General features: G+C 35.0%; 1 protein-coding gene across 8 annotated transcripts in view; it reads right to left on the bottom strand.

Moving 5' to 3' along the window:
• The window catches only part of PIK3C2G (phosphatidylinositol-4-phosphate 3-kinase catalytic subunit type 2 gamma), a 378,973-nt gene that overhangs the window by 300,994 nt on the left and 55,815 nt on the right, over window positions 1-22,164 (bottom strand). For all 8 annotated transcript variants that reach the window (XR_008993799.1, XM_057492030.1, XM_057492029.1 and 5 more), the window contains one exon: window positions 201-303. Coding sequence is in view for 6 of the 8 variants with exons in the window: in XM_057492030.1 (XP_057348013.1) it covers window positions 201-303 (103 nt within the window). In the remaining 2 variants the exon portion in view is untranslated. The remainder of the gene's footprint in view (window positions 1-200; window positions 304-22,164) is intronic.

The raw sequence follows: 22,164 nt of genomic DNA, 5'->3' as shown, positions 1-22,164 counted from the left end.
TTAGATAAATATTTCATTATGTTTCAATAATATACTCAATATGTATTTGACTACTTCATTACATTTCAATAAATATATATGCTCAAAGGAACATGTATTCATTAAGCTATGTAATTTCAAATTAGCAACATTCAATGAAGATGAGAATATTGTCCTTAAAATGATCAGTTTGCAAATTGAAACCACTAAGAAAGTCTTACCTTTCGAGATAACTTCCCTGGAACATCTCCATTATTATGCAGCTTAAGCTGAATAACCGATTTATATTTCTGAAATATTTTGTGGCTCCCCAAAGGTTGATCACTGAAGGAAAAAAAAATGAACACAATCATTTCCTCTCATAATATCCTTAAGTGTATGTTTTCCTCTCTGACTTCATTTCCTTTTATTTTTGGAATGTAGTCTGGTAAGTTTTATATACATCCTTGATGGGTTACCTTCATTATATTCATTTTTAAGTGACAAGATATTACAATTATCTTCAAATACATTGTTAGAAAATGATTAGATACCTTTAAATGTACATAGTAAGTTATAATAAAGAATATTTTACACATTCAAAGTTAATTTTATCTGGCCATCTCAAAGCTGAGGATGATACGCTTTTGGGAGATCTAATTTATGTTACAAAATGTGTGTGGGGACCACTGTATCAAGGAAGCAGAGTGCTGAGGTGGAAATGTCATGGGCTTTAGAGACAGATTTACTAGCTTCATAACCTTAGGCAGGCCAATTAAACTATCTGAAACTCAATATTTTCCTTTTTAGAGTTGAGATATTAATGTCTACATCAGAGGGTTGACAAACAGATTAAAAAGATGCCCACATATTTCAGAAATTTCTAATGTCATTAATTATATTTTCTTCCTTTCTTTTCTCCCCCTCCCATCCCTCCTGCCCTTCATCCCTCCCTTCCTTCCTTCCTTCCTTCCTTCCCCTCTGTCTCTTTTCTATATTTGCTCAAAAAAATTAAATAGGGACAATAGATTACTGATTTACAACATACTGTTTTAAATACAACCTCATTCATTTTCTTTTAAATTAAAAATTTGGGGCCCTTAAGATGGTTCTATTCATTTACCTAGAAAATTCACTAAATATTTGGGTACACCTATTTCCAGCAATGTCAGACAAATAAACCATTGCTAATATTAAGTATCTACTAAATACTCTGCAAATGTTCTTATTCTGACAACTGCTATTTTAAAATAAAACCCAAAACCTACCCATTTACCAAAATGTGAGTAATCACAACATTCTATACCCTATTCCCATTCCTCCTGTTAGTTTAACCTAGATTCCTGTCCAGTGCTATCCATAACACTCTGATATTGTTCCTTGAGTTATTTCTACTGGTAATCTGGACATAAAGCATGGCCTGTGTGTCCCCTGAGTCCCTGGAAGCATTTATTCCTGCCTTCCTTATCACTCAAATTCTGCTCCAAGGGCCATTCTCATGTTCAGTCATGTATAAAGTTCCTCTCTTTTCGCTTCCCTCAAACACAGCTCCTCTTTCCACATTTAGAGTACTGTTTTCCTGTGCCTATTCTGGGCACCATGTTAAGAGTTGGTGACCCACATTGCTCTCAAAGCTTCCTTTCCTCAGTGTGTTAAAGTCTGGACCCTGTCCCCAGTACAGTGAATTCAGCCTCAGATAGGGTTTCTGCTTTCTTGAACTGTCTTTATTTCACCCACTTGTTTGTATACCCCTTACTAGGGATGCCAGATAAAATAGAAGATGTGCAGTAAATATGGATTTCAGGTAACAATGAATAAAATGTTTTAGTGTAGTATCTCATGTAATATTTCATATTTATAGTAAAAAAATGAGTTGTTTTGAAATTCAAATTTTACTGAACAGCCTCTATTTTATCTGCTATATCTGCCATTTCTACCTCTTCCCAAAAGCAGGTCCTAGTTCTAGTTTTTTCCATCTTTCCCCACTGTGTGTGTGTGTGTGTGTGTGTGTGTGTGTGTGTGTGTGTGTGTGTGTGTGTATAGTGAAATCTGGGTAATTATCACATTTTGGAAGGATCTATTTTCCTCTATAATTTTTCTCTCTCTCTCTTTTTTTGAAGTTACATTGTAGAAATATATTCTCATTGAAAACATTTGAATTGTTCTAAACTATTCAAAACAAAGATAAGAACAAGTCCCCTCTTTTCCTTTTTCCAGAGTAACAATTAAGAGTTGATCACACTTTTTTGTATAGCCAAGTACACATAGATTTTTGTTAAGAATGAGATGATTTAATTTTAGCTCTATCTGTAGCTTATAGCTAAATTTCTTTGAACTCATTTTGAGACTTTGCCATTTAATCAAAACATTTAAACTGTTCCACTCATAGAAATGACTTCTGCTGTTATTATAGGCTTATATTAACCACATATATTAAAAAAATTTTTTAATTACTTTCATTCATTTATTGGGACTGGTTGAGTCTTCTTGGAGTCATTCCTTTCTCTATTTATCTTTAGATGCTTGTGAGACAGAAATATACTCTTAATCTTCCAGTGGTTACCTGTTTTTTAAATAAAACATTCTTTTTAATAAAATGAATAATTTCCACTGTAGCCTCAATTTATAACCACTGTTTATATCTTACTCTCAAATAAAACTTAAAGCCTAATATGACTTCAGTTAAGTTCTTTTGCCAAAGTAGAAATTTCAAATTTTAGTTGCAGATACTTTTATCACTTAAGAAATCAAGAGAAATAGAAGATCAAAAGAGTTAGGGATGGGAATTATTAAAAACATAGGTTTCTTAAAAGATTTTATTTTTAAACTAAAAATATCTAAATAGCCTCTCAAAGGACAAAGTCTTGATATTAGAATAAATAAAGCCTTTGATGTAGGGTGAAAGGTCTGTTGATTACTATTTTGTGTCTTATTTCTGGAATAAACCAAGTCTATAAGTAATTGTCTGTAATTTCCAGTTCCAGTTACTTTAACAAAGAGCATATACTTGGTCTCAGGGAAAAACTTGAATCAAGAATTGGTTTAGACTTTCATGACTATTATTCCAGTCTTTTAAAAATGCTTCTTCTTGGGGTGGCGTGTAAGAAGTGAAGCAGAAAGATCTTCCAAAAACCATATATAACATGAAAATATAGCAAATACAGCTAATCCTGAAAGAGTGAAGTGAAGACTGCAGAACAGGCTGCCTACATCTGGGGAAAAGAGAAGACCTCACGGAAAAGGTAAAATATAAAAGCCATAATCAGGCGGAATAAGTCTTCTCTCCACCCCAGCTCACGGGCAGGAGGAAGAGAAATGGAGTGGGGAGAGAGTAGAAGTCCAGGACTGCTAAACACCCAGCCCTGGAGATCTACTTCAGGAGCATGAACCCACATTACATGGTGCTTTGGAGATTAGTGTAGTTGGAAAGCAAAGACAGGCAGAATACTTGTAGAGACTGAGATTCCAGCCACATGAGAACAGGTACCCACTCTGGGACAGAAGAGAGGCAGGCACTTTGAAAGACTTCCCAACAGTGAGAGGGGTGCAAAAGGGGCAAAGATTACACAGAGCTTTCTTGCTCAGGAGAAAGGACAAATCATCCTGGCCCAGTCAGCCCAGCAAATTGGGAACGTTCAGGAGCTTCACATGCTCCATCTTCCTGACTGGCAATGCAGCCCCAAGGACCCCCACTGCTATATACAACCTGCTGTTTCTTCCTCCTGGAAGACTCTGGTCAGCACACCTGCTGCCCCCACCATCACGCCAGACCAGCCAGAGGGTGGCCCCACCTATGGCAGCTATAGGAGTGCAATGCAGAGGCTCCTCCACATGTGCTCAGCACACTGGACCTGGCAGTGGATGTCGGCACTGCAGCCAGGGAGGAGGAAAGAGCTTTTTCCTCCTGGCAGACCCTGGCCCCGTGTGCCTGTGATCCCCACCATGCTCCAGATGCTGGGCGGATCCAGAGAGTAGAGCTTTTGGACACTAGAGAGCACTACCTACACAAAATTATTTTTCCATAGGAATCAATAGAAATGTGGAAAGACAAAAAATTTTGTACAAACAAGAATGCAACAGATACCAGAAAGGGAGCTAAGTGAAATTGAAATGATCAATCTTCTTGATAAAAATTTCAAAATAAAAATCATAAACATGCTCATGGAGCAAGAGAAAAATATTCAAGATCTCAGAGAGGACTTCAAGAAAAAGATAGAAATTTTGAAAACTACAGTATCTGAAATGAAACATACAATTTATGTATGTTTTAAAAGTAGAGATTTAAGGAGGATTTTAAAAGGAGGGATTTAAAAGTAGATTAGATAAAGGAGATGGTAAATGAAATAGAAGTGAGAACAGGACAATAAAGAAGCACAGAGAGAAAAGGGATCTCTAGGAATGAAAGAATAATAAGAGAACTGTGTGATCAATCCAAATGGAACAATTTTGCCTAATAGGGGTACCAATAGAAAAAGAGAGAAAAAGGGATAGAAAGTCTTGAGGAAACATTTGCTGAAAAATTCCTCAATCTGGGGAAGGATATAGTCTCTAAGGTCATGGAAGTTTAGATATCTTCCAACATAAGGAACCCTAGGAAGACAACACCAAGACAAATTATAATTAAGATGGCAAAATTCAAGGACAAGGAGAGAGGACTAAAAGCAGCCAGAGAGAGGAAAAAGATCACATACAAAGGAGAGCCCTTCAGACTATCATCAGACTTCTCAGCAGAAACTTTACAGGACAGAAGGGAGTGGCATGATATATTTAATGCAATGAAACAGAAGAGCCTCCAACCAAGAACAAGCTAATCAGCAAGATGATCATTTAAATTTGAAGCAGGGATTAAACAATTTCCAGGAAAGCAAAAGTTGAGGGAATTTATCCCCCACAAACCATTTCTACAGTGTATTTTAAAGGTATTGCTATAGATGGAAATGCTCAAAGGCTAATTAGCTTTCACCACAGAGAATAAAACTACAGTAAAGGAAGTAAACCAATTAATTGCTAAGCAAATGCAAAATTAAATACCCAAAAAGTCAGTCAAGGGATATGCAAAGAGTACAGAATATGACACCTAATATGCAAAGAGTGGAGGAGGAAGAATAAGGAGGAAAAAAACCACTTCAGATTGTATTTGAAATAACATAATAACTGAATTAACTTAGACTGTTAGAGTGTAAAGAAGCTGCTCTTGAGCCTTTGGTAACCACGAATCTAAAGTGTGCAATGGCAATGAGTACATGTCTATCGATTACCACCCTAAATGTAAATGGAGTAAATGCACCAATCAAAAGACATAGACTTATAGAATGCATAAAAACAACCCATCTATATGCTAGCTACAAGAGACTCACTTCAAATGCAAAGACATACGCAGACTAAAAGTGAAGAGAAGGAAAAAGATATTTCATGCAAATTATAGGGGGAAAAAAAGCAGGAGTTGAAGTCCTTGTATCAGACAAAATAAATTTCAAAACAAAAAAAGAAACAAGAAACAATGGCATTGCCTGATGACAAAGGGTCAGTCCAACAAGAGGACATAACCATTATAAATATCTATGCACTCAATATAGTACCACCTAAATATATAAAGCAAATACTAACAGAATTAAAGGGGGAAATAGAATTCAATGCATTCATTTTAGGAGACTTCAACACTCCACTCACTACAAAGGACAGATCAACCAGACAGAATTATATAAGGAGACAGAGGCACTTAACAAAAAATTAGAACAGATGGACTTAACAGACAGCTAAAGAACACTCCCCCCAAAAGCAACAGAACACACATTCTTCTCAAGGGCACATGCAACATTTTCAAAAATAGATCACATACTAGGCCACAAGAAGAGCATCAGTAAATTCAGAAGGATTGAAATCATAACCACCAGTTTCTCAGACCACAAGATATGAAACTAGAAATAAATTATGCCAAGAAAACAAAAAGGCCCACAAACAATGGAGGCTTAACAGCATGCTCCTAAATAATCAATAGATCAATGACCAAATAAAAACAGAGATCAAGGGATAGGGATTAAAGATGGTGGTGTGAGAGGAGAGACAGAGGCTTCATCTTAAAACTGGATATAATTAGAAAATACAGTTGGTGCAACTAATCCTGAGAGAGCACCAGGAAAGAGGATGGCATCAGACTGCACTCACCTGGAGAAAAGAGCAGACCTCAGTGAACGGGGTAACGTACCAGAGCTGTGGCTCTGCGGGACCTGAGCCCTTCCCCCACCCCAGCTCACTGGCAGGAGGAAGAGAAATGGAGCAGGGAGGGAGTGGAAGGGTTGGGACTGCTGAATACCCAGCTCCGGAGATCTGCACTGGGAGCACACACCTACATTTCATGATGCTTTTGTGAGACTCGTATGACTACCGGGTTGGAAAGTTAATACAGGCAGAATTCCTGGGGAGACTGGGATTCCGGCTGCTTGTGGAAAGCAGGGATCCATATCCGGCTGCTCTGGGACAAAAGATTATGCGTGTGTGACTGGCCCACTGGATCAGGCAGTGGAGACAGGCACAGCAGCCGGGAAGTGGGAAACAGCTCTTTCTTCCCCCCAGGCACTAGTACCGCTCTGCTGCAATGCCTAACATTGATTGGGGGGCTGAGCAGCTCCAGAATAGAGCTTCTGGACACTAGAGGGCGCCATATACAAACAGGAAATACCAAAGGAACCTTGTCCAGAGTAAAATTGTTAATACAACTCACGAGAAAGATTTAAATGACATGGACCTCGTGACTCTTCCTGAAAGGGAGTTCAAAATAAAAATCATCAACATTCTAATGGAGGTACAGAAAGACATCCAAGACCTCAGGAATGAATTCAGGTCAGAGATCCAATCATTAAAGAACATGATGGAGGGTATTAAAAGCAGGTTGGATACGGTGGAGGAGACAATAAATGAAATAGAAACTAGAGAAGAGGAATACAAAGAAGCTGAGGCACAGAGAGAAAAAAGGATCTCTGAGAATGAAAGAATATTGAGAGAACTGTGTGCCAATCCAAGCGGAAAAATATTTGCATTATAGGGATACCAGAAGAAGAAGAGAGAGAGAAAGGGATAGAAAGTGTCTTTGAGGAGGTAGTTGCTGAAAACTTCCCCAATCTAGGGAAGGACATAGTCTCTCAGTCCATGGAGATCCACAGATCCCCCTACACAAGGGACCCAAGGAAGACAACACCAAGGCACATAGTAATTAAAATGGGAAAGATCAAGGATAAGGATAGACTGTTAAAAGCATCCAGAGAGAGAAAAAAGATCATATACAAAGGAAAGCCAATCAGGTTAACATCAGACTTCTCAGCAGAAACCTTACAGGCCAGAAGGGAGTGGCATGATGTATTTAATGCCATGAAGCAGAAGAGCCTGGAACCAAGATTACTTTATCCGGCGAGATTATCATTTAAATTTGAAGGAGGAATTAAACAATTACCAGATAAGCAAAAGATGAGAGAATTTACCTCCCACAGACCAACTGTACAGTTTATTTTGGAGGGACTGCTATAGATGGAAGTGCTCCTAAGGTTGAATAGCTGTCACCAGAGGTAATAAAACCACAGTAAAGAAAGTAGAACAGGTTATTACAAAGCAAATGCAAAATTAAATTAACTATCCCCAAAGTCAATCAAGGGATAGACAAAAAGTACAGAATTTGATACCTAATATATAAAGAATGAAGGAGGAAGAAAAAGGAGGAGAAATAGAAAAGAACCTTTAGATTCTGTTTGTAACAGCATACTGAGTTAAGTTAGACTCTTAGATAGTGAAAGTAACCTGGAACCTTTGGTAACCATGAATGTAAAGCCTGAAATGGCAATAAGTACATACCTATCGGTAATCACCCTAAATGTAAATGGACTGAACACACCAATAAAAAGACATAGAATCACTGAATGGAAAAAAAAAAAGACCCATCTATATGCTGCTTACAAGAGACTCACCTCAAACCCAAAGACATACACAGACTAAAAGTCAAGGGATGGAAAAAGATATTTCATGCAAACAATAGGGAGAAAAAACACAGGAGTTGCAGTACTAGTATCAGACAAAATAGACTTCAAAACAAAGAAAGTAACAAGAGATAAAGAAGGACATTACATAATGATAAAGGGGTCAGTCCAACAAGAGGATATAACCATTCTAAATATATATGCACCCAACACAGGAGCACCAGCATATGTGAAACAAATACTAACAGAGCTAAAGGAGGAAATTGAATGCAATGCATTCATTCTAGGAGACTTCAGCACACCACTCCAAAGGACAGAACCACCAGACAGAAAATAAGTAAGGACACAAAGGCACTGAACAACACACTAGAACAGATGGACATAATGGATATCTATAGAACTCTACACCCAAAAGCAACAGGATACACATTCTTCTCAAGTGCACATGGAACATTCTCCAGAATAGACCACATACTAGGCCACAAAAGAGCCTCAGTAAATTCCAAAAACATTGAAATTCTACCAACCAACTTTTCAGACCACAAAGGTATAAAACCAGAAATAAATTGTACAAAGAAAGCAAAAAGGCTCACAAACACATGGAGGCTTAACAACACGCTCGTAAATAGTCAATGGATCAATGAGCAAATTAAAATGGAGAATAAATGACAACAACAACACCAAGGCCCAACTTCTGTGGGATGCAGTGAAAGCAGTCTTAAGAGGAAAGTGTATAACAATCCAGGCATATTTAAAGAAGGAAGAACAAACCCAAATGAACAGTCAAACGTCACAGTTACCAAAATTGGAAAAAGAAGAACGAATGAGGCCTGAAGTCAGCAGAAGCAGGGACATAATAAAGATCAGAAAAGAAATAAACAAAATTGAGAAGAATAAAACAATAGAAAAAATCAATGAAACTAAGAGCTGGTTCTTTGAGAAAATAAACAAAATAGGTAAGCCTCTAGCCAGACTTATTAAGAGAAAAAGAGAATCAACACACATGAACAGAATCAGAAACAAGAAAGGAAACATCACGACAGACCCAAAAGAAATACAAAGAATTATTAGAGACTACTATGAAAACCTATATGCTAAGAAGCTAGAAAACCAAGAAGAAATGAACAACTTCCTAGAAAAGTACAACCTTCCAAGACTGATCAAGGAAGAAACACAAAATCTAAACAAACCAATTACCAGCAAAGAAATTGAAGCGGTAATCAAAAAACTACCCAAGAATAAAACCCCCGGGCCAGATGGATTTACCTGGGAATTTTATCAGACATACAGAGAAGATATAATTCCCACTCTCGTTTAAGTTTTCCAAAAGATAGAAGAGGAGGGAATACTCCCAAACTCATTCTATGAAGCCAACATCACCCTAATACCAAAACCAGGCAAAGACACCACCAAAAAAGAAAACTACAGACCAATATCCCTGATGAACGTAGATGCAAATGCTCAACAAAATATTAGCAAACCGAATTCAAAAATACATCAAAAGGATCATATACCATGACCATGTGGTATTCATCCCAGGGATGCAAGGATGGTACAACATCTGAAAATCCATCAACATCATCCACTACATCAACAAAAAGAAAGGCAAAACCCACATGATCATCTCCATAGATGCTGAAAAAGCATTTGGCAAAATTCAACATCCATTCATGATAAAAACTCTCAACAAGATGGGAATAGAGGGCAGGTACCCTAACATAATAAAGGCCATCTATGATAAACCCACAGCCAACATCATACTGAACAGTGAAAAGCTGAAAGCTTTTCCTCTGACATCAGGAACAAGATAGGGATGCCCACTCTCCCCACTGTTATTCAACATAGTACTGGAGGTCCTAGCCATGGCCTTTAGACAAAACAAAGAAATACAACCAATCCAAATTGGTAAAGAAAAAGTTAAACTGTCACTATTTGCTGATGACATGATATTGTACATAAAAAACCCTAAAGACTCCACTCCAAAACTCCTAGAACTGATATCAGAATACAGCAACGTTGTAGGATACAGAATTAATACACAGAAATCTGTGGCTTTCTTATACACTAACAATCAACTAATAGAAAGAGAAATCAGGAAAACAATTCCATTCACAATTGCATCAAAAAGAATAAAATACTTAGGAGTAAACCTTACCAAGGAAGTGAAAGCTCTATATCCTGAAAATTATAAGACACTCTTAAGAGAAATTAAAGAGGACACTAACAAATGGAAACTCATCCCATGTTCTTGGCTAGGAAGAATTAATATCATCAAAATGGCCATCCTGCCTAAAGCAATATACAAATTTGATGCAATCCCTATCAACTGACCAACATTCTTCAATGAACTGGAACAAATAGTTCAAAAATTCATATGGAAACACCAAAGACCCCGAATAGCTAAAGCAATCCTGAGAAGGAAGAATAAAATGGGAGAGATCTCACTCCCCAACTTCAAGCTCTACTACAAAGCCACAGTAATCAAGACAATTTGATGCTGTGGCACAAGAACAGAGCCAAAGACCAATAGAAGAGAATAGAGACTCCAAACATTAACCCAAACATATATGGTCAACTAATATTCGATAAAGGGGCCATGGACATACAATGGGGAAATGACATTCTCTTCAACAGATGGTGCTGGCAAAACTGGACACCTATATGTAAGAGAATGAAACTGGATCACTGTCTAACCCCATACACAAAAGTACATTCGAAATGGATCAAAGACTTGAATGTAAGTCATGAAACCATAAAACTCTTAGAAAAAAACATAGGCAAAAATCTCTTAGACATAAATATGAGTGACCTCTTCTTGAACATATCTCCTCGGGCAAGGGAAACAAAAGCAAAAATGAACAAATGGGACTATATCAATCTGAAAAGCTTCTGTACAGCAAAGGACACCATCAATAAAAAAAAAGGTATCCTACAGTATGGGAGAATATATTAATAAATGATAGATCCGACAAAGGGTTGACATCCAAAATTTATAAAGCGCTCACACTCCTCAACAAAAAAAAGCAAATAATCCAGTTAAAAAACGTGCAGAGGAGCTGAACAGACAGTTCTCCAAAGAAGAAATTCAGATGGCCAACAGACACATGAAAAGATGCTCCACATCGCTAGTCATCAGAGAAATGCAAATTAAAACCACAATGAGCTATCACCTCACACCAGTAAGGATGGCTGCCATCCAAAAGACAAACAACAACAAATGTTGGCGAGGTTGTGGAGAAAGGGGAACCCTCCTACACTGCTGATGGGAATGTAAATTAGTTCAACCATTGTGGAAAGCAGTATGGAGGTTCCTCAAAATGCTCAAAATAGAAATACCATTTGACCCAGGAATTCCACTTGTAGGAATTTACCCTAAGAATGCAGCACTCCAGTTTATAAAAGACAGGTGCACCTATGTTTATTGAAGCACTATTTACAATATCCAAGAATTGGAAGCAACCTAAATGTCCATCAGTAGATGAATGGATAAAGAAGATGTGGTACATATACACAATGGAATATTACCCAGCCATAAGAAAAAAACAGATCCTACCATTTGCAACAACATGGATGGAGCTAGAGGGTATTATGCTCAGTGAAATAAGCCAGGCAGAGAAAGACAAGTACCGAATGATTTCACTCATATATGGAGTATAAGAACAAAGAAAAATTGAAGGAACAAAACAGCAGCAGACTCACAGAACCCAAGAATGGACTAACGGTTACGAAAGGGAAAGGGACTGGGCAGGAGGGGTGGGAAGGGAGGGATAAGGGCAGGGAAAAAGAAAGGGGGCCTTACGATTAGCATATATAATGTGGGGGGGCATAGGGAGGGATGTGCAACACAGAGAAGGCAAGTAGTGAGTCTACAGCATCTTACTATGCTGATGGACAGTGACTGTAATGGGGTTTGTGAGGAGAGGGATTGGTGAAGGGGGGAGTCTAGTAACCATAATGTTCTTCATGTAATTGTAGATTAATAATAATAAAATGAATAAAAAAAAATAAGAGTATATCTCTGCTCCAATAAAACTTTATGAATGAACACAGAAGTTTGAATTAAAAAGAAACCAGATCAAGCAATATATGGAGAAAAATGAAAATAATAACACTGCAAATCTGTAGGACCCAGCAAGGTTGTGCTAAGAGGGAAGTATATTACAATACAGGATAACTTCAGGAAAGAAGAACAATCCCATTTGAACAGTATAAACTCTCAACTAGTGAAACTAGAAAAAGAAGAACAAATGAGGCTCAAAGTCAGTAGGAGGGACATAACAAAGATTAGAGCAGAAGTAAGTAAAATTGAGAAGAATAAAACAATAGATTCAATGAAAGTAGGAGCTGGTTCTTCAAGATACTCAATAAAATAGATAACCCCCCAGCCAGACTTATCAAGAATAAAAGAGATTCTACACACACAAACAGAATCAATAATGAGAAGGGAAAAATCACCATGGACACCACAAAAATTTAAAAAATTATTAGAGCATACTATGAAAAACTATATGCTAACAAATTGGATAACCTAGAAGAGATAGACAATATTCTAGAAAAACACAACCTTCCAAGACTGACCCAGGAAGAAACAAAATCTGAACAGACCAATTTACAGCAATGAAATTGAATTGGTTATCAAAAAACTACCTAAAAACAAAATCCCCAGACTATATGGATTCATGCTGAATTTTATTGAACATTTAGAAAAGACGTAATTCCCATCCTCCTTAAAGTTTTCCAAAAAATAGAAGAGGAGGGAATACTCCCAAACTCATTCTTGAATGCCAGCATCACTCTAATACCAAAACCAGGCAAAGACACCACAAAAAAAGAAAGTTACAAACCAATATCCCTGGTGACGATAGATACAAAAAGACTCAACAAAATATTAGCAAACCAAATAAAAAATATATCAAAAAGATCATCCTTCATGATCAAGTGGGATTTATTCCAGGGATCCAAGGATGGTAGAATATTCAAAAATCCATCAACATCATCCACAACATCAACAAAAAGAAGAACGAAAATCACATGATCATTTCCATAGATGCTGAAAAAGCATTTAACAAAATTCAGCATCCATTCATGTTGAAAACTCTCAACAAAATGGGTAAAGAGAGCAATCACCTCAACATAATAGAGGCTACAGATGACAAACCCACAGCCAATGTCATAATTAACAGTGAAAAGCTGAAAGCTTTTCCTCTAAGATTGCAATAAGGATGCTCACTCTCTCCACTTTTATTTAACATAGTACTGGAGGTCCTAGCCATAGCAATCAGACAACACAAACAAATAAAGGCATCCAGATTGGTAAGGAAGAAGTTAAACTGCCACTGCAGATTACATGATATTGTACATAAAAAACCCTAAGGAATCCACCCCAAAACTACTAGAACTAATAAATGAATTCAGTAAAGTTGCAGGATACGACATTAATACACAAAAATCTGTTGCATTCCTATACACTAACAATGAACAAGCAGAAAGAGAAATCAGGAAAACAATGCCATTTACAATTGTATCAAAAATAACTCACATGCCTCAACACTCCCAAAAAACAAATAACCCAATTAAAAATTGGGTGAGTGTCTGAACAGACACTTCTCTAAACAAGAAATTCAGATGGCCAACAGGCACATGAAAAGATGCTCCAAACTGCTAACTATCAGAGAAGTGCAAATTAAATAAAAGCACAATGAGATATCACCTCACACCAGTTAGGATGTCCAACATCCAAAAGACAAGAAACAACAGATGCTGTCAAGGATGCAGCGAAAGGGGAACCCTCCTACACTTTTGGTGGGAATGTAAATTATTTCAGCCACTGTAGAAAGCAATATGGAGGTTCCTCCCAAAACTAAAAATAGAAATACCATTTGACCCAGGAATTCCACTCCTAGGAATTTACCCAAAGAAAACAAGATCCCAGATTTGAATAGACATATGCACCCCTATGTTTATCGCAGCACTATTTACAATAGCCAAGAAATGGAAGCAACCCAAGTGTCCATCAGTAGATGAATGGATAAAGAAGAGTTGGTACATATACAAAATGGAATATTATTCAGCCATAAGAAGAAAACAAATCCTATCATTTGCAACAACATGGATGGAGCTGGAAGGTTATTACTATGAGTGAAATAAGCCAGGTGGAGAAAGACAAGTACCAAATATCTTCACCCATTCATGAGGTATAACAACAAAGCAAAACTGAAGGAACAAAACTGTAACAGACTCACAGACTCCAAGAAGGGACTAGCGGGTTATAAAAGGGAAGGGGTTAGAGAGGGTGGGTGAGGAGGGAGGGAGAAGAGAGGGGGCATTATAATTAGCCCACATAGTATAGGTAAGTCATGGGGAAGAAGTATAGCAAGGACAAGACAATGACTCTATAGCATCTTACTACGCTGATGGACAAGTGATTGCAATTGGGTGTGTGGGGGGGACTTCAGAATATGCGTGAATGTTAAAACTACAATGTTGCTCATGTAAAACCTTCATAAGATTGTATATCAATGATACCTTAATAAAAGAAAATATTTCCTCATTTAATTCAGCAGTAATAGTTTCTAAGGATTTCTCTTTATCAATTATCTTTAAAGAATGCAACTTTAATTTTCTAATAGTAACACTTTCTTTTTTGCTCTTTATAATTCTTTCCTCATTATATCTGGAATGCATTTATTGAGTAAAGAATGATACACAGCTTCAACTTTAGACACTTTTCCGACATATTAGCAATTTTCCCAAACACCTATAATTTAGGAGGACATCTTTTCATCTCTGAGCTGTCATATTTAACACATGACCAATTTTCATAAATATCTTATCTGTTTCTGGACTTTAAGTATTCTATTAATCCACACATCTATTTCTGTGCCAATACCAAATTGCTCCAATTATTATTTTTTTGGCATATTTTGAAGTGTTGAAATGACTGAAAGTCACCATTTAAAAAATTGTATTATCTATTTTTTGCACAGGTTTCTTCCAGAACAATTTTAGAATTAGTGTGCCAATATTCTGGAGAAAATGCTAAAATAGTGTTGACTTATATTTTATTTATGCAATTATATAAGAAGAGTTGGTAATTTTAGAATATTGGATCCTTTTTTCAAGGAAAAGTATATTTCTTGTTCTCTTTTATTCCTTTGAGTGAAGTGTTAATTTTCTTCCAGGTAGGCAAATTACAATTTCTCTATTTCTTTCCAATATTTTGTGTTCCATATGTTCTTTTATCGTATTGTAATGTCTAGGATGCCCAGCACATTGCTAAATAGTAGTGATGATAATTAACATCCTTCTCTTTTTCTTGACTATATAAAAAAATGATTCTAATGATTAATAATTAAATATATTTGCTGTGTATTCCTGGTATATGTTTTTCTGGTTCTGTTTTGTTAATTCTAAAAAACTATGAATAAGCTTCAAATATTATCAAATGGGTTTCTGCCTCTATTTGATGCATCATATGAGAAGGTCACTTTTTCTTTCTTTACATGTGTTTAGATATTAATTACTTTGATGGATTTTTCTAATGTATAATAATCTTTCAATCTTAGGTAAATTTAATTCCACTGTTAGATTTAAATTGCAATTTCTAACGTTTTTTTGCATATATAAAAATTTAGATAAGCCTATATCTTTATTGTTCTTTGTTATCTTTAGTTTTGGCATCATAATTAGGCTATTCTTATGAACTGCATATATGTTTTTGTCTGTTCTGGAGCCATTTATATAGCTAAAAGTTATCTATTCCTTAAAGTTTAGATGCAATTTGCCTAAAACTTTCTCCATTGTTTATTGTCCTGTTTCACTTTTATACTTTTCCTTGAGGTAATTATGAAACTCACCATTCTTTAGGAAATATCTATTATATATTCCTTAGGAAATTAAATATAATAAGTTGTCAAATGAATGTTCCAATCCCTCCTCTTTTAAATATATTTAACATTTATGTGAGAGCTCTACAGCCCCCTTGTAATTGCTTATTTTTCCCATTCTATCTCTAATTTCAAAACATTTAAGAAATATTCTAGTAAATAGAAGAGTTGGATTTTTAAATTTCTTTAGTTTGTTGGAGAAAAGGATATAAGAAAGATTTCATATTGCTGAATAGAGATGAGAGCAAAATACACAAAAATTGTGGAAAATTTTGCAATAAGCATTTTTAAGACAGGCCCTGAGGCAAAGTTGAGAAAAAAATGTATGTTGGGTGAATGGTCACCGGTCATTGTCTACAATAGTATCACCCGCAGCAGCTTCCTGTATACTTTGCATGCAGCTACTATTATTTAGTGGAGCAAAACATTAATACCACAAAAATTTACATGCATTAAGGTGACTTCTATGAAGAAGCTCATTTATGTTACAGAAACATGTTATCTTGCAGAAGAGATTGCATTTGATACATCAGTTTTCCAGGTATCATATTTAAAATACTAAATAGTTCTTTCTTATGTTAGAAAAAACAAAAACTGCTACTGTGCTAGAATTGTCACTTAAGTGTGATGTTTCAGAACCTTCAATAACCGTTACATATTCTAAGAGCTGTAAGCTACTATTCACCAGTTTGCCATCACTCTACTTGTCATGACCACCATTTGGATCATTTTGTCTTTGATGATCTAGAGCTACACTTTACAATATAGTAACTACTAGACTTTTGAGCACCTAAAATGTCACTAGTCTGTATTAAGACGTGCTATGGCATAACACACTGAATTTTGATGACAGCAAAAAAGAGTGTAAAACATTTCAATTTCCTTAAAATTTTGATTACAGTTGAAATGGTAATATTTTGGATATGTTGAGCTAAATAAAATTGTACTAAGTTCATTTCCATCTGTTTCTTTTTGCATTTTTTAACATTAATAGAAGACTTCAAATAATTATGTGGCCCACATTATATTTCTGCTGGACAGTGCTGATTTAGAAAAAATGAGAGAAGAGAGAAAAAGAAAATAAAGCATTAAAGAGGAAAAAGAAGGCTGATGTTTAGAACTTGATAAATAAATGGGATAAAGAAAAATAAAATTGTGTTTGAGGACTCTAGGTATCAGAAAATATAAGACAAAATACCAGCACACCAAAAGAAGGAGAAATGAAAAATACTACCACTAAGATGGGTAATGTGGAGAAAGGGCTTGAGTACTAAGAAACAGGCCACATTAGGCTTATAATGTGAAAATCAGAATTATCTATTCCAGATTATACACTCCAGTGTTTCTCTTTTTCTGGTAACATTTCAAATATGGGTGCTTAGTAGTTTTATTTAATAATCTTGTAAACAACTTCAACTGTTAAGTGAACTGAATCTCTACGATACAATCAAAAGTTTAGTTTATTCCTCAATATACTATTGAATCAAAATTCTGTATATCCATTTATTTATTCTCTCAACAAATATTTGATTCCAGCTATGTACTAGTTACTATCTTCGGAACAGTTACGAGCGTATCTGTCATTTAAGATGAACACCGAAAGACTGAATCCTCGCACATAATTTTTTTCCTAATTCCTATTCACAAGTAACTCATGTTATTTCTGTACCAAAGTATTTCTATGGTAGTATGATTAAAGAGAGAAATGATATGCAAATACTTCAGATTTGTCCTATGGGCATAAAAAGACATCCTAAATAATGTCCAGCCTATGCATATTGATTCCCATTAGCCTAGGCACTGCTTATAAGCTCACATATACAAATATGACTCTTTCGTTAGAATAAATATATATCCATATTTTATAGACTAGGATTAAATGTTCTCCATTCTCATATGTAGGAAGTAGTCACAAATATGTATTATGAATTATTATAGTCATATATAGAAAAAAGTATTTCAATTTGATTTTATATTGAGAGCCAGAATTGCTGAGAACTTTTAAAGATACTTCTTTAAGAAAACTCCATAATTAAGCTGCCTTTTAATACTGAGATTAACTAGGAAATGCAAGGTGAAGTATAACAAAATGTTAAAATAACAATACTATAGTTCTTCTCAAAGCATTTTTCAAATACTTAAGTGTGTGTGCATGTGCACACACATGCGCACGTATATTCCTTTGGCATTTGCCACTTGAAAGTTTCTGTGATGTTACATCTACCATAATCTTTAATACTAGTAAGTTTTGTAACCAGTGAAAACACCCTGGATTTTATTCTCAAAGTGTTATTCATTGCTGACTCAACATAGAAAAAGATCAGTGATATGTCATTTTCCTCAACCAGTGCTCTTCAATTTTATTGTTATTTTACTTTCAGGGGAACTATGAATAGGAAAAGTGAGACTTAGGACTTAGACAAGCTTAGGTTAAATTTTAAAACGAGGGCTTACAGCCAGGGGTAGTTAGTAAAGGAGGGTCATGGTTTTCAACAGAGACACTCTGTGCGTCTTAAATTGATTTCAGCAACTACTACACAAAAGGCAACTGGACCTAAGAGCTCTAAACCTATCCATTCAGATGCCCCATTTTTCTTAAGAATTCCCTCCATCCTGTAGAACGGCAACTATCCCTCCTGCCTCTTCACTTGAATATAGTTGTATACCTTTACACATACAGTATACATACTCTTTTAAGTTCAATGATAAAATGAAATTGAATATACTGCAAGGAGTCTTTTTAATCTAGAGGAAATGTTTTATAACAACTCCCAAGTTTACAATGCCCTCTCTATTAAGCTATGCATTCACAAAAGACAATTAAATAATAGCACAACAATCTATATAAATGAAGTTAACTGACAGAGTTAATAAGAAAGAAACATAGCAGTGAAGCTGGAACTTTGTATCCTTCACAAAAATATATACTAAGCTCCAAGGAGTTCTTTTGGGGATAGGGTATGCAAAATTTGCAATACAGTTACCAATCCAGGATCAAAAAAATGGATTTTATTCCATGTCAAGCTTTCATTATTTTTCCTACAAATCTCCAGAGGAAAAACATTCTGTAGACTCTTCTAATACAAAACATTCAAGAACTAAGATTAAAATAGTACATTTAAGCCTAATTAAGGTGATAATGGCAAATTTGAAGTACTATGTATTTCAGCTAATTATTTAAGAAAAAGTGCTACATTATTTAAACCTCAATTCAAAATCTGGGAATAATTCTTAGCTTAGAAATAAGTAGTTTTAAGTAACAAAAATAATTTGATAGCTGCATATTGGCTGTTACAGTTTTAGGGGTAATGAAATTAAGTTATGTACCAACATTTGATTCTGATTTGTCTGGTCTTCTTGGAAAATCATTCAATAGCTTTTCATTTTTATCAAATGGTTCTTTTTTTTTTCAAATCTGTTGTTTAATAATGCTTATACAATCAAAGCTTTTTAGAAAACATGGGTCTGAAATATGCTATAACTCTTACATGTGGCTTTTAATAATAACCTTTATTTAGCACAAGTTCTTCCTTTGGGGAATCACTTTGAAATTAAAGTATGTATGGAGTATCCACATATTAGAACATTTGTTCTAGGACAGAGTTATTGGTTAGAACCAAATGCAAGTTTGTATGGCATATTATTATTATTACTTTTTAGTTAACTACTAAAGATAGAAACTGAAGTTAATTTTAAAATGTTAGCAAAAGTACTTTGAAGGAAATATAAAACTGCATTGAAATAACAAGATATTCTTAACAAATGATTTAGTAACAATACATATTATTGTATGTGAGAGCACTGAAATTTATGCGCTTTTCAATATTCTAACATAACATAGTTTTGTGATTTTATAAGTGGAAATGCAGTCATGTAAATAGAAACAAACCTCTGTTTTTGCTCATAGTGTCTAAAAAGTTATAACAGAGTAGATTTTGATACTAAAATCCAAGATTGGTTGTTCTGGATGGTTGAAAATAATTTATTCACATTTGCTAAGTGAAATCCTTAATTTCATTGAGAAGAAAAAGACCCAACTTTTTTTTTCCCCAGGAATATATACAACCCAGTTTTTACAGCTAGTGAACATAATCTATTGCCTTAAACTTTATATGACTTAGCTGTTTCCTTACTGGTGGTTAATTGTCTTTTACTTTGAATAAAAAATAATTTTAATTTATAATCAAATATTTAAAGAATAAATTAATACAAATTGACATGGTATTAGCTAAAGCATTTTTAATAGATTTTTTTCTTAAGAAAATTATTTTGAAATTTTAATTAGATTTACTTTTTGAGGAGGACTTTCTCACTCTAACCAAAGATATGCAACATTTTCTCTACTAGGAAATGTCAAGAAAGACAAGAGGGACTCCCAAGTAGACAACCAGATCAAAATAATCAATACTGGTGATAAATAAACAGGTAGATACTGTCTGCTTTATTTAAATAATATATATGACAATTTCAAAGTAAGATTTTTCATTACTGTGGGTTTTGTTTATCTTTTTTACATTCTTTTTAACACTCTGGGCTCTAGCATTCTTTGACAAAAGTTAATTAAATAGTAAAGATGAGTTTTGTTTTGTTTTCTTTAAATCAAGGATGTACAACCTGGTCATAATGGTAAGCAATAAGCCCAAGAATTTTCAAGAAAGATTATTCAGTTAGTCCTTTTGAGGCACTTGTGTTTGCTACTGACAATGCAGTCATGATTTATTCAGCAAAAACTTTGAAGTGCAGTAAATTTTACTGTTTTCACACAGCACCTGATAAGGAAAACTGTTTTTAAGTTGAATTGGAAAGATTTATAGCAAGATTTTTGAGAGAAAAAATTACTTAAATTGCATAGGTTAGGAGTAAGAAGCAGAAAAACCTGCAATCCTAGTAAATTTTGGGCTAGATCACAAAGGATAAAATTATGAAGTAGCATTATGCTTCATACATTATAAATATATTTATGAGAAAAAAACTTACTGAGGTGATTACAAGGCTGGAGGAAGGCATAGCTATTGTTACTCCCTGGAAGGAAAGCCAACACAGGAACACTCTGGGAGACTGTCTTTCTGTCTTCTAGGTCTTCACATCTGTGTTCCTCAAGTAGGAAAGAATGGAGGCTGTAATTCCTGTTCTTAAACCTGCCACTGACTAAGCCAGTGGGCTTTGTCCTCTGGATAAATCATGGGAAATGGGGAGTTAAAATTACCAAGGATGCTTCTACTATGGTAATTACCATGGGGACTAAAGACCAGGAACATGATGAAGATGTTAATATTTTTTGAATGAATAAGATTACTTCTATTCTTCTTTTATTTCTCTATTTAATTTATTCTGACTCTAATTTGCTGGCTTAGTATTCCATACTTCATATTGCTGACAAATTTGTATTACGCTAACATGAGCCTATGAGAAAACTGATGAAGTCTCTGATCTAATTATTTAATTTACCCTCTGTTCAAAATGTATTGTATTATTTTAAACTGCTAACAATGCAGTTTTGGTGGAGAATGCTGATAGTATTTGTAGAAACTGATGTAAGTGAAATATCTGGTAAGGACATGCTGTACAGGTGTAAGTGGTCAGAAACCTTCCCATTTTTGAGAATAGTTATGGAAATGTGATGATAAAGTGAGTTCCTGTATAGGTAGAAGAGAGAGAATGGAATATTTTCATTGACAGAAAAAGTTTGTGATATCAAAGTAAGATGAATGTTAAATGAGTGGCCATAATAATATGGCTGACTTACAGAAGAGGGAATTTCGGCTTGCTAGGAAAGTAACCTTTCTTAATTTTGCAATATATTACAAAGTATGACATCTTAATTGCTTTGTTAATTAAATTAAATTTTTGTGCAGTGTACTGCTTGGGAAAATGTTACAGGTCTTTTTTTTTCCATAGAGTCCTTTAAATTGTTAGGTTATTTAACATCCCTGGCCTCTTAATATTTTGCTAGTTGAAATGTGAACTGCGGACCAACCATCCGCATTGGCCTCCCCCAGAAGCTTGCTAGAGATGCAGAGCCTTGGGTCCCACACTAGACTAACTAAATCAGATTATTTTTTAAAAAGATACTCAGGTGATTCATATACAGCTCAAAGTTTGAGAACACTGTTTTAAAAACTCAATGTGAATGTAAATACATGTGTAAGTGTTACCATCTATGTATCATTTATTTACACTTTCCCACTTTGGGAGATTTTATGTATTATTTTACTAACTCTGGTAAAGACAGGAGAGTTCAATTATATAGCAAAATATGACTTAAGGAGAAAATAAAAAAAAATAGAGAATCACAAATATACCATTTGTAGAGTTTGTTAAGAAAAAATACCCTGATTACTGACATTTTAATTATG

Source organism: Manis pentadactyla, chromosome 14 (genome assembly GCF_030020395.1).
Source record: "Manis pentadactyla isolate mManPen7 chromosome 14, mManPen7.hap1, whole genome shotgun sequence".
NCBI lineage: Eukaryota > Metazoa > Chordata > Mammalia > Pholidota > Manidae > Manis > Manis pentadactyla.
The sequence above is the reverse complement of the archived record's forward strand: the minus strand, read 5'-3'. Positions and strand labels throughout refer to the sequence as shown.